At 53.6% G+C, this 19,585-nt stretch overlaps 1 protein-coding gene across 11 annotated transcripts in view; it reads right to left on the bottom strand.

The window, feature by feature from the left end:
* SH3PXD2A (SH3 and PX domains 2A) overlaps positions 1–19,585 on the bottom strand; it is a 229,093-nt gene that overhangs the window by 97,346 nt on the left and 112,162 nt on the right. For all 11 annotated transcript variants that reach the window (XR_012498437.1, XR_012498439.1, XR_012498440.1 and 8 more), the window contains one exon: positions 16,831–16,922. Coding sequence is in view for 6 of the 11 variants with exons in the window: in XM_074339099.1 (XP_074195200.1) it covers positions 16,831–16,922 (92 nt within the window). In the remaining 5 variants the exon portion in view is untranslated. The remainder of the gene's footprint in view (positions 1–16,830; positions 16,923–19,585) is intronic.

Below are 19,585 nucleotides of genomic sequence, written 5' to 3'. Positions count from 1 at the left end.
AGTTTCCTGCACTGTATATCACAAATACGGAAGCACTGTCTTGCTTTGTCTATGAGGAAGGTGTTTTAGGCCCATTTTACAGAAGAGGCTCAGAAAGGTTAAGTAACTTGCCTGGTGCCACACAGCTAGCAATGGAACAGTAAAGCTGAAGGCTGCAAACTCAGAGCTGTCTGTACTTACAGCCACTAGACACACCCTCCTGCCCTCTCCAGTGTTTCACTACCTTCCAAGGTTCAGGGAGGGGCACCTCCTCCAGAAAGTCCACTCTGATTTTGATCCCCAATGGCACTGAGTGTTGCAATTCTGCCCCCAAGACCTAGTGATGCCCTACCTAGAGATGCCCAATGGTCATCCATGAAAATGGCCTCTATCTGTACTAGCCACCAGTCACTGTGGCTGTTGGGCACTTGAGATGTGGTTAGTGTGACCCACGAACTGAATTTTTAATCCTCTTTAATTTTAATTAAAACAGCCACAGTGTATTGGCTAGTGCATTGGACAGCGTCGCCTTGACCAATGGCCTGAATTGGGCGAAAGGGGGATGTGTGTGTGTGTAGCTGCCTGGGTTCAAATCCCAGCTCTGCCAGAAGGATTACGTAGGCTCTGTCTTCATTGCCATTCTATAAAAAGAGGAGACCAATAGGACCCATCTAACTAAAGGATAAAACAGGTTAACACAGATTAAGTACCTGGTGCGCAGTGAGGCTTGATAAAGGTGAGTGACTGCGCCGAGCCTCCGGCCCACTCCTTCATCCCCACCTGCCAGTCAGAGCTCTGCTGGCTTCACCCGGGGAGGAGGGGTGCTCTCTGGAGGAGCCAAGACTTGTAGGTGAAATGAACCACTTGGGACAGGCTGGGCAAGGCCTGGGGGTGAGGGGGCGGCTAGAGGAGGAGCTGGTCAAGGATGTGGGGAGACTAGTCTGGTTGGCCTCAGTGGGGTGGGCCAAGGTTTGGGGTGTCTGTATAGAGATGAAGAAAGAAACCCAGGCTTACAGGGGTAAAGCCAGTTTGCCAAGACCACGTGGCTGGGGGATGGCAGGGCTGAGGGGTTCAACTCCATGAGAATGACCGTTACTCCTTTCACTTTCCCCAGGAATTCCCACTGCTCAGGCGCCGGGCCTTGGCCCTCACAGATCTGAAGCAGCGGGACTGACAGCCAAGCCTGGATCCTCGTCCTTCCTGCTGGACCACGTGGCCGACATAATGAGGCTGCCCCACGAAGGGGCAGGTGGCCGCCACTCTGCGCAGTGCACACTAGCACCGCAGGACGAAAGGACTATCTGCTCACGGCAGTGCGTCCAGGGAACTCGGGGTGCTTCTGGGCCAGCCTGGTTCCAGGCTGCGCTGGGGGCTTCTCAAGGGTCTTCCAGCTGGCTCCCTGAGCAGCACGTGAGAGAGAGGGTCTAATAAGGAGTGCCAGGGTGGGGTCATGAGACCTGGAGGATGGCGGCCCTCTGTAGTTGTTTCCTTGACTGAAAAAATGAGGGCATTGGACTGAGCCCCATTTGCCTTCTGCAAAGAGGCCTCCAGCTCCAGGCCTCAGACAGGCCTGTGTCCTTCTTGCTGCAGGAGGGGCCATCTGGGAGCCCTGGGTAACAGCTTCCTACCCCAATCCCCCTGTAACCAGCCTTCTGTCAGCACTGGGCCTGCTCTCTTTTCTCTAGGTCAGCCCAGTTCTAACTATAGGCAAGACGCTGTTCTCCAGGATGCCCATTTCAGATCCCAGCGGGCCAGCCCTGGGCCACCACTTCCATCTTCCACTATGTAATAACAGCTGAGCTTCTGCCACCAAGAAGTCCCCTGAGGCCTTGGAGCAGGCATGAACCCTTGAATCCCAGAGTAAGGTGGGAAATGGGGAGGGGGAAGGGAGTGTGGGTCAGGCCTTGGGGGGAGTCACCACTGAGAAGTCCCTCCACCCTGAATAATCCCTCTTTCCCAAAGTTGGGGAAGGGACAGTCAGGGTCATACTGCTATTATTGCTACTACTCTCATTATTATTATTACTAATACTATAACCGGCAAGAATGATACATGTTTCAAGCATTTGCATTATAAAGGTACCAAACTAAGCCCCTGACACACATCAGCTCATTTTATCCTCACAACAGTCCTATGTGGCAGGTTCTCTTATTCTCCCCATTTTACAGAAGAGAACTATGGGGTCAGAGAGGGCATGTAACTTGCCCAAAGTAACACAGCTTGTGAACAACAGGGCTGGATCTGAGCCCAAACTGCCTTAATCTGGCACTCAAATACTTTACCACCTTGTGGCTGATAAGGACACCTGTAAAATCCAGACAGATAAGCTGGATTAGGAGTAGTAGGGAAGAGAAAGATAAAACAAGGCCGACTCAGGGCCGGGAATACCTAAACCGCACCACCCTGTTCTACGCACTTTCTTAGGGAGGTCACAACTTCAGTGCTTTCTTCTCATGCTCCCCCCGACACACACACACACTCCAGAGCTGACATGTTGTTTCCCAGGCTGCTTCTTGGAGGCTCTGCCCTTTGGTTACCACTCAGAAGATATGTGGCTGGGTCTGCAGCCCAAGGATAGCCTGGCTTCACCAGGGGCAGGCTTTACAGTCTCCAGAGAGGCTGTTTCTCTCAGCAGTTTTTGTCAATTCTGGGCCAGTGATGCTGGGTCAATGCTGTCCGGGGCTCTGTGCCCCTCCGACTTTCTCTCCTTCCCCTCTTCAGCCCCCCGCTTAAGGCCACTTCCCAGCACCCCGCACCCCCATCTCCCCCGGCAAACCTAGACTAGTACAGCACACTGTCCCTTTCCTTTGTAGCTTTTACCATTACTATTATAACTTTGCTGTTCCTTTCCCTCCACTTCCATTCTAGGCTCTATGAGGCAGGAACTGTGACGTCTCCCCAGGACGAGCACAGGGCTGGCACAATCGGTGTGGGCTGAATGAATACATGAATGCTCTGACTACTGGCAACCAGGCGCAGGGCTGCCGGGTGGTTCTGGGGGGCTGGCCAGAGCTGCAGTGTTATCCTGAGCTGTCCTCCAGGCAGACCCTGAATCTCTGCCCTCCCGTCCTTTTCCCCCAGGAAAGCCCCGTGAAAGTGCCACTTCCTCCAGATCTTCCCTGATAATTACAGATAGGTCAGCAAACACGGATGTCAATTTGTGTAAAATACAAAAGGGCTTGAGCAGTCTCTGATGACTCAGTTCGCTTCCTGTCCATTTATGAGGATGGCTTCAGCCTCCTGTGCTCCATCCTGTCTGTGACATCACCCAGGGTTGTCACGGAAACCACCGTGGCATCACAGTGAGCCTGCATACTCTTGCTGACATCCTGCATTATTGCTTCACATGCGTTTCTTTCCTCCCCCAGCTGGGGTACAATGCCTCACCGCCTCCTTTGCCTGTCTCCCCTGGGGGCCCAAGCCTGAGAACAAGGGCATGTGTGTGCCCAGGAAGTGCTGACTATGTGCTTCGTATACTTTATCTCATTTCTCTTGACCACCCCAAGAACAAGATACTACCATTACCTTCGTTTTCCAGATGAGGAAACTGAGGCATAAAGAGTTTAACTCAATAGCCCAGTGGCAGAGCTGAGATTTGAACCTGGTGTTGGCTGACTCCTAAGTCCATGATCTTTCCCATCTCTTTCTTGGCCTTCCCACCCTGCAGACCTCCATGAACACCCTCTACCCCTACCCCTGCCCGCCCACCTCTGTTCAGAAGCCCCAAGCACACACTCACAAGCCCCCTTCGGCCCAGCTCTCCCCCTCCCCGTCTCTACTCCTCCCTCAGCATCCAAGTGCAGGTGGGGGTTTGGCTCCCCCAGGCAGCCTTCCCTGCACAGCCCCAGTCCCCTGGGGTCTCCCTCCCTCTCCGAGGTCCCCTGCACTCCTGGTCTGGGCATCTCCATTGGGCCTGCTTCACTCCCTCATCCCTGGGGCACTGGTCAGTCTCGCCTCCTGGGAAGAGGACCACAGGGGCGGGCCCTTCCAGGCAGGCCTTCCTGAGGCTTCAACCAGGGCTAACATCAGGCCTTGCGCATATTCGCAATCACAGTCCATTCTCCTCACTCTTGTTACAGAAACTCAGGACTTAGTGACAAAGGGCCTTGGCCCTAGAGCCCAGGCTAGAGTGGACCTTCCCTGTAGCTGCCAGGCTCTGTCCTGATTCCCTGCAGCACTTCTCTGTCCATCAACAAGCATTTGCTGAGCACCTATTATGTGCCAGGTCCTGGGGTCACAGAGTGAAGTAAAACAGACTCTTCCCCTGCCCGGGGGGAGGGCAATGAACAGGGGAATAAAGCAAATTGAAAAACTGGGTTAAGAGCTGTGAAGAAAATGAAAAGGTTGCAGAGATGGAGAAAGAAAGGTTTCTCTTAAGAGGTGAGGATTAATGGGGAGCTTGAGAGGCAGCTGGAAGGGCTGAGGTGGGCAGGGCAGGGGGAGGGGAGGGGAGGTGGGAGGCGCAGGCCACCTGGAAGCTCTTGAAAGTCATGTAAGTACAGTGGAAAGCCATGCCGGTGTTAGCTTACACAGGCTTTTTGAAAAGCTCCCTCTGGCTGCTATCTGGAGATGGACTGGAGAAGGGTGAAGGGAGAATAGGAGAGCTGGAGGAAGAAGCAGCAGTGGGTGCATAACTGCCCCAACACCCACCCCTGGGCAGGACAGCCCTGCAGCCCAGAGTTCTTAGTTGGCTTCCAAAGTTCCCTGCAGAATGACGCCCCAGGAGCTGGATGATAATGCACCACTTTTGGCTGCGTTCCCTCTCCTGCCTTCCTCACTCCCCCACTGGAATCTTCTGGTATCACCTCCCAAATAAGCTGCCTGGGTTCAAAGGTTCATTCCCAGATCTGCTTCTGGAAGATTCCAAACTGAGACACCTACCTCTCCTCATCTCTGGCCCATAGGACCTAGCACAGTGCCCAACACAAGGGGGGCTTTATCCAGACATGCTGGGTGTGTGTGCCAGTGTGGTGATAACCCATGTCCTCTGGCTCCCGCCCGAAGTGACTGCCTGCCTGTAGCGTGACAGGTCTCTGTGTATCTCTGGCCACGTGAGACAGGCTCACAGTTGCCCTCTCCTGCTTGGGGTGGGGGTTGGGCACTCCCAGTTATCAACCTTTTAATTCTCTGGTTTGGCAGGCACAGCGTTCTCTAATGAGGAGCCTGCCTCTACCTAATTAAATCAGACCTGACTGCAGCCCTGTTCCCCGCCTCCCTGGACGTTTAGAGCAGCCAGCCCCTTCTCCCTGCCTCTGTCAGGCTCCTATTCAAGTCTCCATGCAGGGGAGGGTTCAACTCTGCCCTTCCATGCACCAGCACCTGGGATGCTCTGGAAATCTGCTGGGAAGGTTTCCGAGGGCCAGAAAGAGCATTGGACTTTGAGTCAAAAAACCTGGTGCTAATCTCGTTTCTCTGGGTGACTTCAGGCAAATCGTGTCCTCTGGGCTACTGGAGAGCTACTCGAGAACTTCAGCGCAACTCGAGGGCTGTCAGGAGGATGTCAGGAACGTTGGACCCTGAAGGTTGGGGCTAACTTTCCCCGCCTGCCACTTAATGGGACGCAGCCAGAATGGGAGAGGCTGCTTCGATGGCTGCAGACACTGCAAACCCACGTAGCTGCAAGCTGCGTGGTGAATGTTGGGTGGGAGTTGGTAAGCCTGGCCTTTGGCTTCTCCTCCAGCACACATTAGCCCCTCAACAACAGCAACAGTAATAGCAGGTCCCATTTATGATGAGCGCGGGCCAGGCAGTGTGCTAAATACCTGAGGAGCTTTGAGGAGGGGCAGGACAGGCGAAAGCCAAGCTCATGCCAGGCTGCCTGGGTTCTAGCTGTCTGTCACTTATCAGCTTTGCAAGTCACGTGGCCCTAGGTCTGTTGCCTGCACCCACGAGCCTTCCACGATGCTCAGTGGAAAGTAAGTAAGCACTGAAGTTGGTGTAGCCTGTGGAGCTAAACTGTGTATCTACTTCCTGGAGGGTGGGGATAAAGTTCAAGGTGAACACCCCGTGGGCTAGTGGAATCAATAGGCAGGGAAGGTGCCCACTGAAATGGGTACCCTCGCCCCTCAGCCCTGGGTCCCCACCAATGGCCAGTCAACCTCAGAGCTGCACGGAGAGGGCCAGGCAGGCCTCGCCCCTGGGCTATTAGGCAATTTGTGTGGGGGTCATGCAGCTGGAACTACTAGAAGGTCTAGAAATCAGAGCGGCACACAGGTGGGCAAAGAACTCAGACCCCAGGAACACATATTTCCTCTTCCCAGACAGGAGCCAAGGGTAGCGGTGCCAGTGGGGTTCCTACACCCTGGAGTTTGTGAAGAATTAAAACCCTCCCTCTGGGATCTTCTTAGGGTGATGGAAAAGTTCTAAAATTAGATTGCAGTGATGGCTGCACAACTCTGTACATTTACTAATAATCGTTGGATTAATTGTACACTTGAAATGAGTGAATTTTATATTATGTAAACTATACCTCAACAAGGCTGTTTGGAAAAAAAAATCTCCCGTGGCCCTAAGTACTGAGCCCGGCCTCATCCAAACAACCTCTGGTAGCAAGAGCCTTGGGCTGCGGTTGGGGGGGGGGGATTCCATGTGATAAATGGGTCATGTATTGGGGGTGTGGGGGCTTAAGGACTTAGTCTGGGGCTGGGGTCACAGCTAAAACCAGGGCCAAGGTCAGGTCTCAGTCTGGTTGGGGGAAGGGAGACCTGCTTTTTGGGGTGCTTCCAGATCAAGCTTCACTGTGTCTGTCCTGTCGGGGAAGTTGAGCAGCACCCCTCCTCAGAGGTCTGACCCCACAGCAGGTAGGCCATCCTGGGCTGAGGCTGGGGGAGGGGTCTCAGTAAGAGCACCCTGAACTAACCCTGGGACTCCGGAGCCTTGTATGCCCTCAGGGATGTGGGCTGGTGAGAAGTCTGAACTCCCCTTAAAGAGATCCCCAAATGTGCAAAGTGCCCTCCCCCACCCCCTTGACCGCAGAAACCATGGGGTTCTGATTCAATTAGTCTGCCCTTTGGTCAGATAAATGGTTCCATCTTGCAATCTGGAGCAGTCACCCTGGCCATGGCCCCTGTGCTTTTCTTTATCACATCCCCGTGTAGTCAGCTGGGGTGTAGACCTGGAGTTGGAATCCAACCTCCAACCTTACTAGCTGAGAGGTAACTCAACCAATCTGAGCCCAAGGTTCCTCAGCTGCAAAAAGGAGGCATGAACCTCATAGGATTGTACTGACAGTTGAACTAGATCATGCTCAAGGGTTCAGCATAGCTTCCGGCAATCAGCTGAGTCTACAGGCGCCTGCCAGGATGCTGGCAGCTGTAATGTCCAATGTTGTCACAAGGTGGAGCCAGATACATACAGATCTAAGGCACTTGAAGTGACTCAAAGTTGTAGTGGTCCCCAAACTCCAATCAACCTTAAGACCCAACTCACAGGGCCCAAGAAGGGGGAGCGGGTCACATAATCTCCAGAATGCTTGTCTCTTCCACATCTGACTGCTGCTATGAATGTCTTCTGTTCCTACAGCCATCAGCCCCCACTCCAGACCCTGATTGTTACATGCTTGGACCATTGCAATAGCCAGCTGGTTCTGATAGGATCGCAGAAACGTCAGAGCCAGGAGACACCCCAGAAACCCTCAAATTCTTCCCCCTTAACTGATGCTGAAGTATAGAAAGGGTTAATGACTATTCAAAGTCACCGGCTGGACACTGGATGCCCCAGCCCATTTCTTTCGGCCCAACCCAAATACTCTCTTCAGGAAGACTGAATTTCTTTCAATTCCTTGAAACTGCTGCAGGCTCAGGGGCTTCCTCTGAGCTGATTGCCCTTCTCTCCCACTCCCCTTCAGGGGCTGACTCCCACCTCACTCTCAGCTTGAATGCCGCCTCTTCAGGGAAGCCTGACCAGGCTGACCTGTTGCTGTGGATCTTCACTGGATCAGCAGCTGTTATAAGCCCCATTTTACAGGTGAAGAAACTGAGGCCTTGGGCGGGTAAATCTTCCCCAGGCCACATAGCAAGCAGGGGAGGGGCCACAGTGCTCCCATAGCAGCACGCCAGGCCTACCTGCACTGTCTGTCTCTCCCCACAGACCACAGCTCTCCACAGGCAGGGCTGAGCCATGTCTACTCCCATGGGTCCCATGCCTCACAATGAGAAAATGATCAAAAGTGCTTGAATGGATGAATGCCTCCCGCCTGGAAGCCAACAAAGAAAGCCCTGGTCTAGGAGGCCAAAGACGAGTTCGAGGTGTAGGTCTGCCATAGCCTCCCTGTGGAGGGATAGCAAACCAGGGGACTGGTTACAATGGAGGGGTGGTAATTACAGGGCGGGGGAACTAAGACTCCCCTTGCACATGACACAACAGCAAAGCAGGCCTCAGGGGCTCTTGGGGGCTCAGCCCTCCAGCTGGCGCTTCCAAAGAGAGCAAGGGAGTGGGCATGCGGGAGCCTTGGGTACCTGCATACCATGACCATCTTCCCTGGGCGGAGGAAACACAGAAAGTACAAACCTGAGAAAATAATGGGGCCCCGCCCACCCCTACACCTCTGTACCAGGATGCCCCTCTCTGCCTTGCCACCTCCCTTCCACCCATGCTTGAGTGAGCTGAAGGTCCTGTGCCAGCCCTGAAAACAGAGCAATGCTCTCCCCAGGTGCGGCCCTCCCAGGCCTTTGCTCTAGGAGCTGGGACCAGACGCGCAGATTAGAGTTGGCCGCCCTCCAGCTTGCTCACCCAGCACCACAGCAGGGCCCTCAGAAGTCCTTGGTCCCTGGAGCCGACACCCCTTTCAAGTGGGTTGGACACAGCTTCCTGTGGGCACCTTCCTCCCACCTACCCATCCAGGTTAAAGGGGGCCAGGCAGGGGGTGGGCAGGGTCCAGTTACATAAAGTTCTGTGCCATTCTGGACCCAAGCCCCTCGCTGCCCCACACATGGTCTCTGTGTCCAGCTGGCTCTCTCTCCTGTCAGCATAAAGAGGCTATTTGTGCAGCTGCCAGTGGCAGAGGGGCTGGAAGGACAGTGTGGGTCATGTCCCTGGCTGGCTGGGTGATGGCCGGGACTGCTGGGTGTGGAAAGCCGTCTGACCAGGATTCAGCAAAACATGGGATGGGTGGGTGGGCTCTCCCCTCCAATTCCCAAGCTACCCATCCCATTGTGGGTGGGGGCAGGAACATGGATGCCTCCGAGTTCCCAGTAGCCAGCATGGTGCCTGGTGGTGGAGGACCAATTTCATCCCACAGTCCACACTGGCCCTGGTAAGAACTCCCAGAGCAGAGACGGGCTCAGGGAGGTTCAGCCCAGCTCCTGTCCTCAGCTGGATCCAATTCCATTCACCCATCTTTTCTGAGTGGCCACTCTGCACCCAGGCCTGGGCTGAGGGAGGAAAGTTCCCATTTACCGAGCATCTTTGAGGGCCTGGCACTCTTGAGGCCTTTACATGCATTAGGACCCTCAGACTCACGACTGACCTGCCACATGGGTACAGCTGGACCCTTTCACAGAGGGGGAAACTGAGATTTGAAGAGGTAAGGTGATTCACTCAAGGCCACCAGCAGAGCTGGGTGCTCTGACTGTTGTCTCTGGAGTTCATTTAACGCAATTCAAAATTTCAACCTAGTAGTAGCTCTGGGTTCATCAGCGCAGTCCCTGGCACATAGTAGGTGCTCAGTGAACACTGAGTGCTGAGGGGAGGAAGGTTGCATCAGAGACCCTCTCTCCAGGGCTCATCCCAGGACCTTCCATGTGGCTCCCAGGGAAGAAGGAAGAGAAGAAAAGGGTAACTTGATGCAGCACTTACTATGTGCTCCGCACATCATCTCATTTAACTCTCCTCAGTGCCCGGGCAGGTAGATGTGACTTACAGAGAAGAGAAAACTCCGTCATCAACCCAAGGTCACACTGCTGTCAGCAGGGGAGCCTGGATCCTGCGATCTGGAGTCAGATCCTGAGCAGACCTGACCTAGAATTTGACCTGATCGAGGATATGGAGGCTCCTGGAGGAGCCTCCCCAAATTCTCAGGGCCATCCTGGCTGCTGGGTCCCGAGGTAGGGCTGGTAAAGTCCCCTCTGTCCTCCTAGACTCACCTTTTCACGGGGCGGGGGGGGGGGGGGTAGCTGCTGCCTTGATATACCCTTCTAGAACATTAAGTGGGAAAGGAGGCTGGGGAGACCTTGCAGAGGAATGCCTTTTCTTGGGTCTGACCTTGTGCCCACCCCAGGCCCAGAGCAGCTGGCTGCCCTCTCTCCTGATCCTCTGTCCCTTCAAGCCTCACTCAGCACCCTCCAAGGCAGCTCCTAGGCCATCTTAACAAGTAAGCCCCTGTCCCAGACCCAAGGGTGCTCTACCCTTGTCAGGTAGGCCTTTCTTACTGGCTTGCCCAGGTGTCCCATAGGCTCATCAGGTGGCAGGGGTGTTGGTGGTAGACCCCTGGGACAGATGGAAGCTGGCTGTAGGGCAGGCTGGGGCAGGGACGGCTCTGATCTGGCTGTGGGCCCATTCGCTTCTCAGCCCAGGTCCCTCTGAACATTGAACCATTGTTCTAGGCCACAAGAGGGTGGTTCTGTGGCCCTGAGGCTGAAGAACAAAAACCTGTTTAGCAAGGCTCTGCTCCTCCCATGCAATTTCAAGAATTTAACCAGGATCTTGCAGGCTTCAGCAGGAAGAAATGAGCTGAAGAGACAGGCCCAGGCCTAGAGTTGACAGGGAGAAGACCCCCTTAGCCCACTATGTGCCACTGGTGCTGTTGTGACAGGAGGCTGGCAGCAGGCCAACAATCAGATGCTAAGTGTGTGATGAGAGGGAGAAACGCCTACCCAGCCCCGGCCTTGGTTTTCCCCTCTGTGACACGGGGTTCCTGACCAGGGGCTCAGGTTGAGGGCAAAGGGCCAACAATGGTCAGGAGTCAAAAGGAGGCTGCAGCTCCAGCCCTGTGGCTGCAAGTGGCAGGTGTGAGAGCAGGCAAGGGGATGACACAGAGCCGCTCCCTGCTCTGCCCTCCCCGCCCAGGGCTGCCATGATGATGACAGTAAGCGGGGACCTTGGGCAGTGCTGACCATGTGCCAGGTCTATTCAAGCGCTCTGTGTATGCTAAGGCGTCATACTCACAACAGCCTGTGGGGACAGCCACTGTTATTCCCACTCTACAGATAAGAAACTGAGGCACAGAGAGGCAGGGGCAGTGCTGGACTCTGAATCCAGACCAGCTAACTCCAGAGGGGTCGAGAGTCTCTTCACTCTGCTCCCTTAACAGTGGGCAGTTCAAGTTTCAACCTTGTTAAAGTACCCTGACTTTGTTTGTAAGTCAACATTTACCAGGCGCCAGGCCCTGGGGGTACAGAAATGTGGGCCTCCCCTCTAAACAGACCCATGTGGTATGGTCAGTGCCATTCCTGAGGCAGTCAGCCTGTGGGCTTCCGGGAAAATCCTGAGGGTGGGGTGGGTAGGGAGAGGGAACAGGAGAGGGAAGGGCTCTCGGTGGAAGGACCAGCAGGGCATCAGCTTGGAGGCTGGGGACAGAAGGCTGCACTCCCGTAATAGGCACCTGAGAATGAAGGGTGGCCTGTGGGCCAGGGGGCTGGAGAGATGGAAAGGTGGGTCACAGGCTTTTGGGGGCCTCATGGGGCTGAACCTCTCCCCAATGGCCCGACCCTTCTCTAAAAGGAATGTGTATCCCCCGGGGTCTGAGGACAGGGCTCACAGAAGTCCCTTTGAGAAACTTGGGTTCATTATTTCAACGGGATGTGAATTTAAAGTTGAATCAAAACAGGCATTTACTGGGTTATGTGGTTGATCAGGTTATGAGTCCTGCCAGGCCAGCCTGGGCCTGCCTTAGTTCAGTTTGCCACCCAGGACACCACATGGGAATCAGAGCAGAGGGACCTGCTACTTGGGGGCTCCTGTGCCTGTGGAAGCCAGGCCAGGTGAAACCTGGCTCCCCAGCCCAGTGGCCCAGTAGACGGTTCTCAGGGACTCAAATACTGCAACGCCAGGGAGAGCTGAGACATGTTGCCCCAGGCCACTGTGCCAGGCAGGAGGGCCACGTGCACAGCTGGGGGTCACCTTGGGATGCTGCAAGGGTGCTGGGTATGGCTTCCACAAGGCCAGGCTCACCTGCTTGGCAGAGTTAATGCCCAGGACTGCCCATGATCTGTCCTGCGTGAACTCCCTCAAGCTCCCGGGGTGTCTATCCCCTTCCTTCAGGATTTGGTGGCCACGGCTCCCTACTGCAAGCAAGCCACACGCCTGCCCCAGAATCCACACAGGAGAGGCTAAGAAGCGTCATCCAAGCTTCTTCTGCCCGCCAGCCTGCCCTGGTTTGGATCCTGGCTCTGCCACTTGCCAGGTGGGCTACTTAAGCTCTGAGCCTTGATCTGCTCTGTAAAATCACATCACAGTCTACCTCCCATGGAAGACCATAGTGAAGCCTGAATGACATCAGTCATTCAATTCAACAAATGTCTCCTGAGCACGTGCTCTGGGCACTGGGGATACAGCATGAACAGAACAGGTACAAGTTCCTACTCTCCTGGAGCCTGTATTCTAGTGGGAGGAGCTGACAATAACCACAGTGAGTGAACAGGTCACCACTGAGGTAGTGATAAATTCTCTGAAGAAAGATGAAGCCGGAAAGGGGACAGCAAGGGACAGGGGATTTTAAACAGGAAGGCCAGCACAGCCTCACTGAACAGCTATTCCAAGGAAAGATTAAAAGGAAGTGTGGGAAGGGGTCAAGGGGCCCCAGGTGGAGGGAAGAGCCAGTGCAAAGGCCCTGAGGCAGAAACATGTCTGGCAGGTGTGAGAAGTGTGGCTGCAGCAGAGAAGGTGCGAGAGCGGCAGGAGAAGGGAGGAGGAAGGCCGAGTAGGACTTGACTCTGAGTGACATGGGAGGCGTGGGGAATCTTGAGCAGAGGGGTGACATGATCTGCTGTATATTTTTAAATGGTCATTCCTTCCACTGTGCTGAAATAGACCACAGAGAGTAAGGGCAGAAGCGGGGACACCAGTCAGGAGGCCAGAATCCAGGTGAGAAACGATAAAAGGGCATGGCCCAGGGTAGTAGCAGGGGAGACGGTGAGATGTGGTCAGAGTCTGGATATATTCTGAAGGTAGCACCCGCAGGGCGAGCTGATGAGTTGAACAGAGGGCTGTGAGGAATAATGCCAGGGTTGGGGTCTGAGCCAGGGCCCCAGAAGACCTCAGCATTGCTCAAATACAGCAGTACGTGTCAGCCAGTGGGAGTAGTCAGAGGGGAGGAGGACACACCTTGCAAACAAACTTCCTGGGGCAGTCAGTCACACAAGGAGGCGGACACCTTGACTGTCCCATGGCAGGCGCACCAAAGTCTATAAAGAACATCCTTTCTGTGCAGGGGGCTGTGGTGTAGAAGAGCAACCGCCAGCAGTCGGGAGGTGGACCCCACTCTCCACTTGAGGAAGTGAGCGGGTGGCCTGGGATCAAAACCGAGGGGCTCAAGCCTGCTGCCTACCTCCCCCACAAAGCCTGGGCTGTCATAGGCCTTGCCTTCCCTGCAAGATGGGAAGGGACACGGTCCTCCCACCCAGGCCCCCGTGAATGCTCAGGCCCTTCCAGCAGCACACTTGAAAGAGGCCGGGGGCAGGGGGAGAGGAAGGGTTATCTGTAAAATTCCAATTAAATCCACAGGCTTTGATAATTTGATAAGCCATTCCACAGTCGCCCCAGAGTCAAAATATGCTGTTACTTGATCCTGTGTTTATGTTTCAGGATGGAGTGGGGAGACCTATGGAGGCCTGTGGAGGTGCAAGCAGCCCTCAGAGGGAGAGGATGCAGGCACTGGGCTGATAGATCGTCAGCCTGTCAACCCAGGGTCACCTGCAGGTCTGGGCTCTTATGGTAAGCACACCGCAGTGGCAAGTCCTGGAGCCTGAGTGGGGACAGGGGAGGAGAAGCCCTTCAGAACTGTCTGGTCACTGCTGACCCTACTTCCTGAACCTCGGGCCTGTCTCATGCTGTAGGGGCTCCCGTCCTCAGGTCATCTCCTGCCAGACCAATAACCACCTCCAGAAAAAGGTAGATAACAGCATTGCTGTGGTGATGTAGAGCGCAAATGCTTTACCCTCCTCCCTGCAAAAGCCAGGCTGTGGTCTGCAGGGGTGGAGCGTGCGCTGAGCCACATTCCATTCTGTTCCACAACCTTCCAGGAACAAAACTATTGAGCGCTTCCTATGTGTCAACGGCACCTGGCCAGGTACACGTTACCTCCATAAGCCCTTCTGACCACTCAATGAGTTCCACATTATCTCGTTTTAAGGATGGAAAACAGAAAGGCAGAGCGGTTGAGCAATGGTCAGCGAGCACAGAGCCATGAGTAGCAGGCCCTGAGCCCAGAGCCTGGCCCCACAAAGCCATGGCCGCTGCTTTGCCAACACATAACTGTCTCCCTGAGCCTAGTTTCCACCATTCCTGGATGGTCTTCTGGAAGACAGGCAAAAAGCTAACCTCTTGCCCAATCATGAGCAGGTCGAAACAGGACCAATTTATTTAGCTGACCGGCAGAGAGCGGGGTTTCAAGACACAAATCAAAGGCAGGGTCAGTTGATTTCGTGGCAATACACCTGCTAGTTCACCCAGCAGCCACAATCCCTCTCCTCTCCTGTGGGCACATGATCACGTGTGAGTCCAGTGACAACCCTCCTGGAAAGGGGCATGTCTCTCCCCACGGCAGTAAGAATGACAGGCGCTGAAAGGCCAGCCCAACCGGGAAGTGGCAGAGTGGAGTATGGACCTGGGGATGCTGCTGCTGGTCTCAGAGCCTCCTTCTGCCCTGGGAGAGAGAGGAAGGACGGACAGTGCGACACGGGAGACACACTGAAGCATCAGGACCACAGTCTGGTCCTCCCGTGGCTCCCCAAACTAGGGAGCAAGCAGGAGGAGTGGAAAGAATATGAGCCTCTGTTTGGCACCAGCAAATTGTGGGTTCAAGTCCCAGCTCCAGCAGTGAGCCTGTTTCCTTATCTGTAGCGTGGGGAACAGGATATAGAACTCCTGGTCCACTCTGTCATGAGCCTGGCACACAGTAGGTACAGCGAGTGTGATGCTTCTCCCTCTGGTGAGAACACACATTCGTATCTCATGTTGTCATGTGCCGAGCTCCTGCCCAACCTGTCTGAGTTTCACAGACAAGGGACCTTGGAGGTAGGGAAGTCAGGGGTCAGTCACTACCCCTTTGCACAGATGAGACAAGGAAGGCGTAGGGAGTGATCTGCCTTGAAGCCATGCGTCTAGTAAGCAGCAGAGCTGGGCTATGAAGTCAAGACTGTGCGCCTTCTCCCTGCTGGTTTTCAACTACTCCGCACTGTGAACCAAATCACTGATGGTTCTGATGGTTCGCAGCTTTGGTTTCTTACTCCTGTGGCAGCCAGCAAGGGAGACGGCCTTTGTCAGGCCAGGTGAGCCTCTGGGCCGGCCAGATAATGCTTTTTCTTCCTTCAAAGGGCCCCGGCCATTTTAGGCTTAGTCTTAACAGCGCAGGTAAAAAGAGAAGGGCCTCTTTAGGCAGGACTGCCCTGTGTGGGTGGGCACGCTGCGCACTTTACAACCTCCGTGGGCACCATTCACAGAAAGTGCTGTGCAACCCACACCCTTGCCGTCCCCGTTTCTCCTCCCCACCACCAGACGGCCCCCTGCTTCTCCCTACCTGTTCCAGGCAATTCCTCTGTACTATTCTTTCCCTGCCCTCTGTAATACCTATCCCATCTGCCTCTCTCTTGGCCATCCTGGTACTTTAGGTCTCAGGGGGAACACAGGTATGGAGTGAGGTGATCAGTTAGCATCCCCTTCATCACGTCTCCTCCCCAACTCTCTCCCATAACCCAACACTCTTCTCTGGCCACCTCCTTCTGCTCAGCAACTCCTGGGTGGAAAGCAGAGTTTTCTCTCCATCGAGAACCTACTGTGGGGTATGTAGGTGAGAGAACTATTCTGAGTAAGAGAGGGTGGCCATCAGGATGGAATTTGGTCCTCTGTGTGAGAAGCCAGCTTGACTGAGTGGGTCATCTTGACCACAAGGCCCAGAGTATCCTGCATCCAGAGAGACAAAAGACCTGCTTGGTTCCCTATTTCTCTCTGAAACATGGAAATAGCAGCCAGCCCTGGGCCACTAGGAATCATAAATTTGGGTTCAAGTCTGACACTTGTCACATATCCATCCAGCTGTATGACGTTGACAAAACCACCTAACTTCACTGGGCCTCAGTTTCCCCCTCTATAAACATGGCTACTAATGTCTATAATATGCCACAGATAAAAGCCATTTGGTAACATTCCATGCACATTAGTTGTTATTTTTTACAATGATTACAAAATCTGTTGCAGCAGCTCAGGACAGCCGAGTTATCCAGCAAGAGTTTCCAGCCTGAGCAGTACAACGCCCCCTCCGCCCCGCTTCTCACCCCCCCAGGCCTGCATTTCAGCTGGGAGCTTGGTAACATCAACAATTAAGAGCATTGACTTCTAAGCATGGGCACCTGAATGGCATGACCATTATATTTTCTGTTATCTCATTGCTCTTTACAATAAACTGTGAGCTAGAGAGTTTGTAGGAAAACCGGCTCCCCAAGATGCAGAGACACCCTCACTTGCCAACCATGAGATAAAGTCTGATTGGTCTGTTGAACTCTGGGCTGGAGCCAGGAGAAGGCAAACTTTGGCAATAGGCGTCTGGGAAGTGGTCCCCATTGCTTTGGCCCTTCTTTGCTTAATCTGGTTGGCCTTGCCAGCTCTCCCTCTTGTGTTCCCACACCCTGACCTGCAGGCTGGCCTCAGCTTTAGCCCACACCTGCCGAGCATACAGGAGACGCCAGAGCTCTCACTTACTCTTTTGGGGGGTTGACATCCTCTGGTCGGGCCTCAAAGAACCGAAAAACTTCATCACACTGTGAAATGTGGGGAGGCAGTCGGACAAGTGCCTGTGGAAAGACAGGAAGAAAGCATATTAGGCCTGATGAAACGGGGAAAAGGAAAACCAAAAGCAGGGTCAACTGGGGCCAACAATGGTGGGGGCAGCTCCAGAATTGTGCTGTGGAAGATAGTTAATAGCCACCCTCCCACCCAACCAGACAACTAATCAATGAATTAACCAACCAGTTAACTAATGAAATAACGCTCCATCTGTCTGTCTGTCCATCCATCCATCCCATCAACTAACCAACCAGCCAATAATCACTAATCAACCAGTCAACCAATAAAAATAACTAACTAATCAGTCAACCAACCAACCAACCAACCAACCAACCAACCAACCAACCAACCATTCCATTAGCCAGTCAACCAACTAAACAACCAGCCAATCAAATGAAACACAAAGACCATTGAACCCTAGGTCCCAGGGCCCTCAGGAACTACTCATTCTGCATGAACCCTAAAAGAATTCCCACCTGTCCCCAGAGTAAGTCCAAGATCCTTAGCCTGACAACCCAAGGTCTTCGCCCACCAGCCTTGTCTCCCACTGGCCACACTCTAGCTGCACCAGATACTCACAGCCCCTACACACTGACTGCACAATTAACCATTTAACAACAAGTCAGTAATTCTGCCAAGGACAACAGGGTACTACCACAGAGTTTGATAGAAGTTAGGAAGTTTAAAAGGGAGGCGGGTTTTAGACTCTCAGAAGCTGAATTCTGAAGAATGGGTAAGGTTTAACTGGTCAAGGTGGGCGGGGAGATCAAGCATGGCAGTTCCAGGAGCTGAATGGGGTCCGTGGCCTGAGAGCACTGAGCAAAGGAGAGAGCCCAAGGGCCTGATCTAGCAAGGGCTTATTTAGGTTCCGTTGAGGATGCCTGGAGGAACAGTATAAGCTGAAGGGTGCAGAAAGGCTTCTTTGAGGAGTGGGCATGAGCTAGGTTAAAGGGCTTTGCAGGATTTGGACAGGCAGAGAGCAGTGCTCGTCCTATAGGAGATCACTGTCCGTCGAGGGGTGTGTGCCAGCTATGAGCTTGTGATCTAGGAAGCACTGAGTCTGTTGTTGGAAAGTGAGGGATTAGGGTCAGACGATGGTCAGAGTTCCTGCTGCATACCAGCTCAGACTCCACACCTTGCAGCCTGGGACCCCTGACCCGTCCAGTCCAATATGGAGGGATGGGGGTATATGATGAGGCCAGGTGGAACCCTGCTTCCTGGGCCCCTCAATTCAGTATGGAGAGAAAACAATGGAATGATCCTTTGGTCCAAACAGATAGGAGAGGTCACTGCCAAAGCAGAGCTGAGGGACAGGGCCAAGGGAACTCTGGGCTGGAGCCAGGAGAAGGAAAAGGAAAACCCGGGACTGTGGGAGTACGACTAACTGCTGATAAAGTGGTCAGTCGGATGGGATTCTGCCATGAGCCCGAGCCCCCCCAGCCCCATCCACCAGGGCTGCTTTGGGTACAATGACCCGATCCAGTCTCAAGCGCGCTGGGGCCTCCCTGTGTATGGTCACTGGGAACACTCATGATGAGATCATGAGGGCAGATCTCATCCACATGTTACAGATTTGGGGACAGAGACTCAGGGAGGCCATGTGGCCCACCTGCAGACCCGTCAAGGGTGGGAAAGACCATGCTGGAAGGTAAGCCTCACGTGGGAAGGGACTTTAGTCTGATCTGTCGACTGCTGTGTCTCCAGATCCTAGAAGAGTACCTGGCACAGAGCTGTCACTCAGTAAGTATAGGTTTGAATAAATGAATGAATGAATGAATGAATGAACGAATAAGGATTTTGATATGTAGAAGCTCATTATCCAATAGTAGTAGGACATGATAATGGGGCAAAAAAAAGCACACATGGTCTTAGGTTGCATCAACAAAATTATGTTGAGCAACAGGAAGTGATAGTTTAATTCTTCTGTGAGCTGGCTGGGTAACAATTCAAGTGCGGCATGGAGCACTAGGCGTCCTACCACAATGGCCTTTCTTGATGCCAAACCCACACTCGGGCAAGATGAGACAAGATCCTACCACAGCAGATAAGGCAAAACTATGCAACTCCCAGCTATTCCTTCTAGAGCCCATGGCTTTTCTAATAGATCACAGCCTCATGAATCGCCAGGAAACAGAAAAGAAGGGAAATTAACATTTAATGAGCAACTACCAGGTGTCAGGCACTGTCCTGGTGCCCCTGACTCTCCAATCATCTCACAAACAATGAGGGCTTTTCAGTGTGTGCCTGATACGGGGGCTGTGCCCTAGTGTTACAGGGCTGAGCCAGACACAGCCCCTGACCTTGCAAGAGCACATCTTATGAGGTGTCACCCCATTTTGTCTGGGAGCTAGACATCGTTGCCTCTATTTATGATGGGGACACTGAGGCTTTTGGGGGATGAACCACAACTAAAGTAAGGGGCAGAATGAAGCCCTGTGCTCAGAAGGTAAGATGGGTGGAACCTGCCCCACAGCGTTCAAGATTTCATTTAACATTCATGGTATGTGCTGTTTTCTTCCCCAAGAAGGGTCGAAGGAAAAGGAAAGAAAAACTGAAGAAGAAGGAAAGAGAGATAGAGAGATAGGCAGAGCGAGGGTCGGGGAGAGAGAGAGAGAAAGACAGAGAGAGTGTGAGAGGGCAACGAAGAGACAGAAACAGAGACAGAAAGACA

The sequence above is a fragment of the Rhinolophus sinicus genome, linkage group LG07 (genome assembly GCF_036562045.2).
Source record: "Rhinolophus sinicus isolate RSC01 linkage group LG07, ASM3656204v1, whole genome shotgun sequence".
In the NCBI taxonomy this organism is placed as follows: domain Eukaryota; kingdom Metazoa; phylum Chordata; class Mammalia; order Chiroptera; family Rhinolophidae; genus Rhinolophus; species Rhinolophus sinicus.
This window is presented reverse-complemented; position numbering and strand designations above follow the sequence as displayed.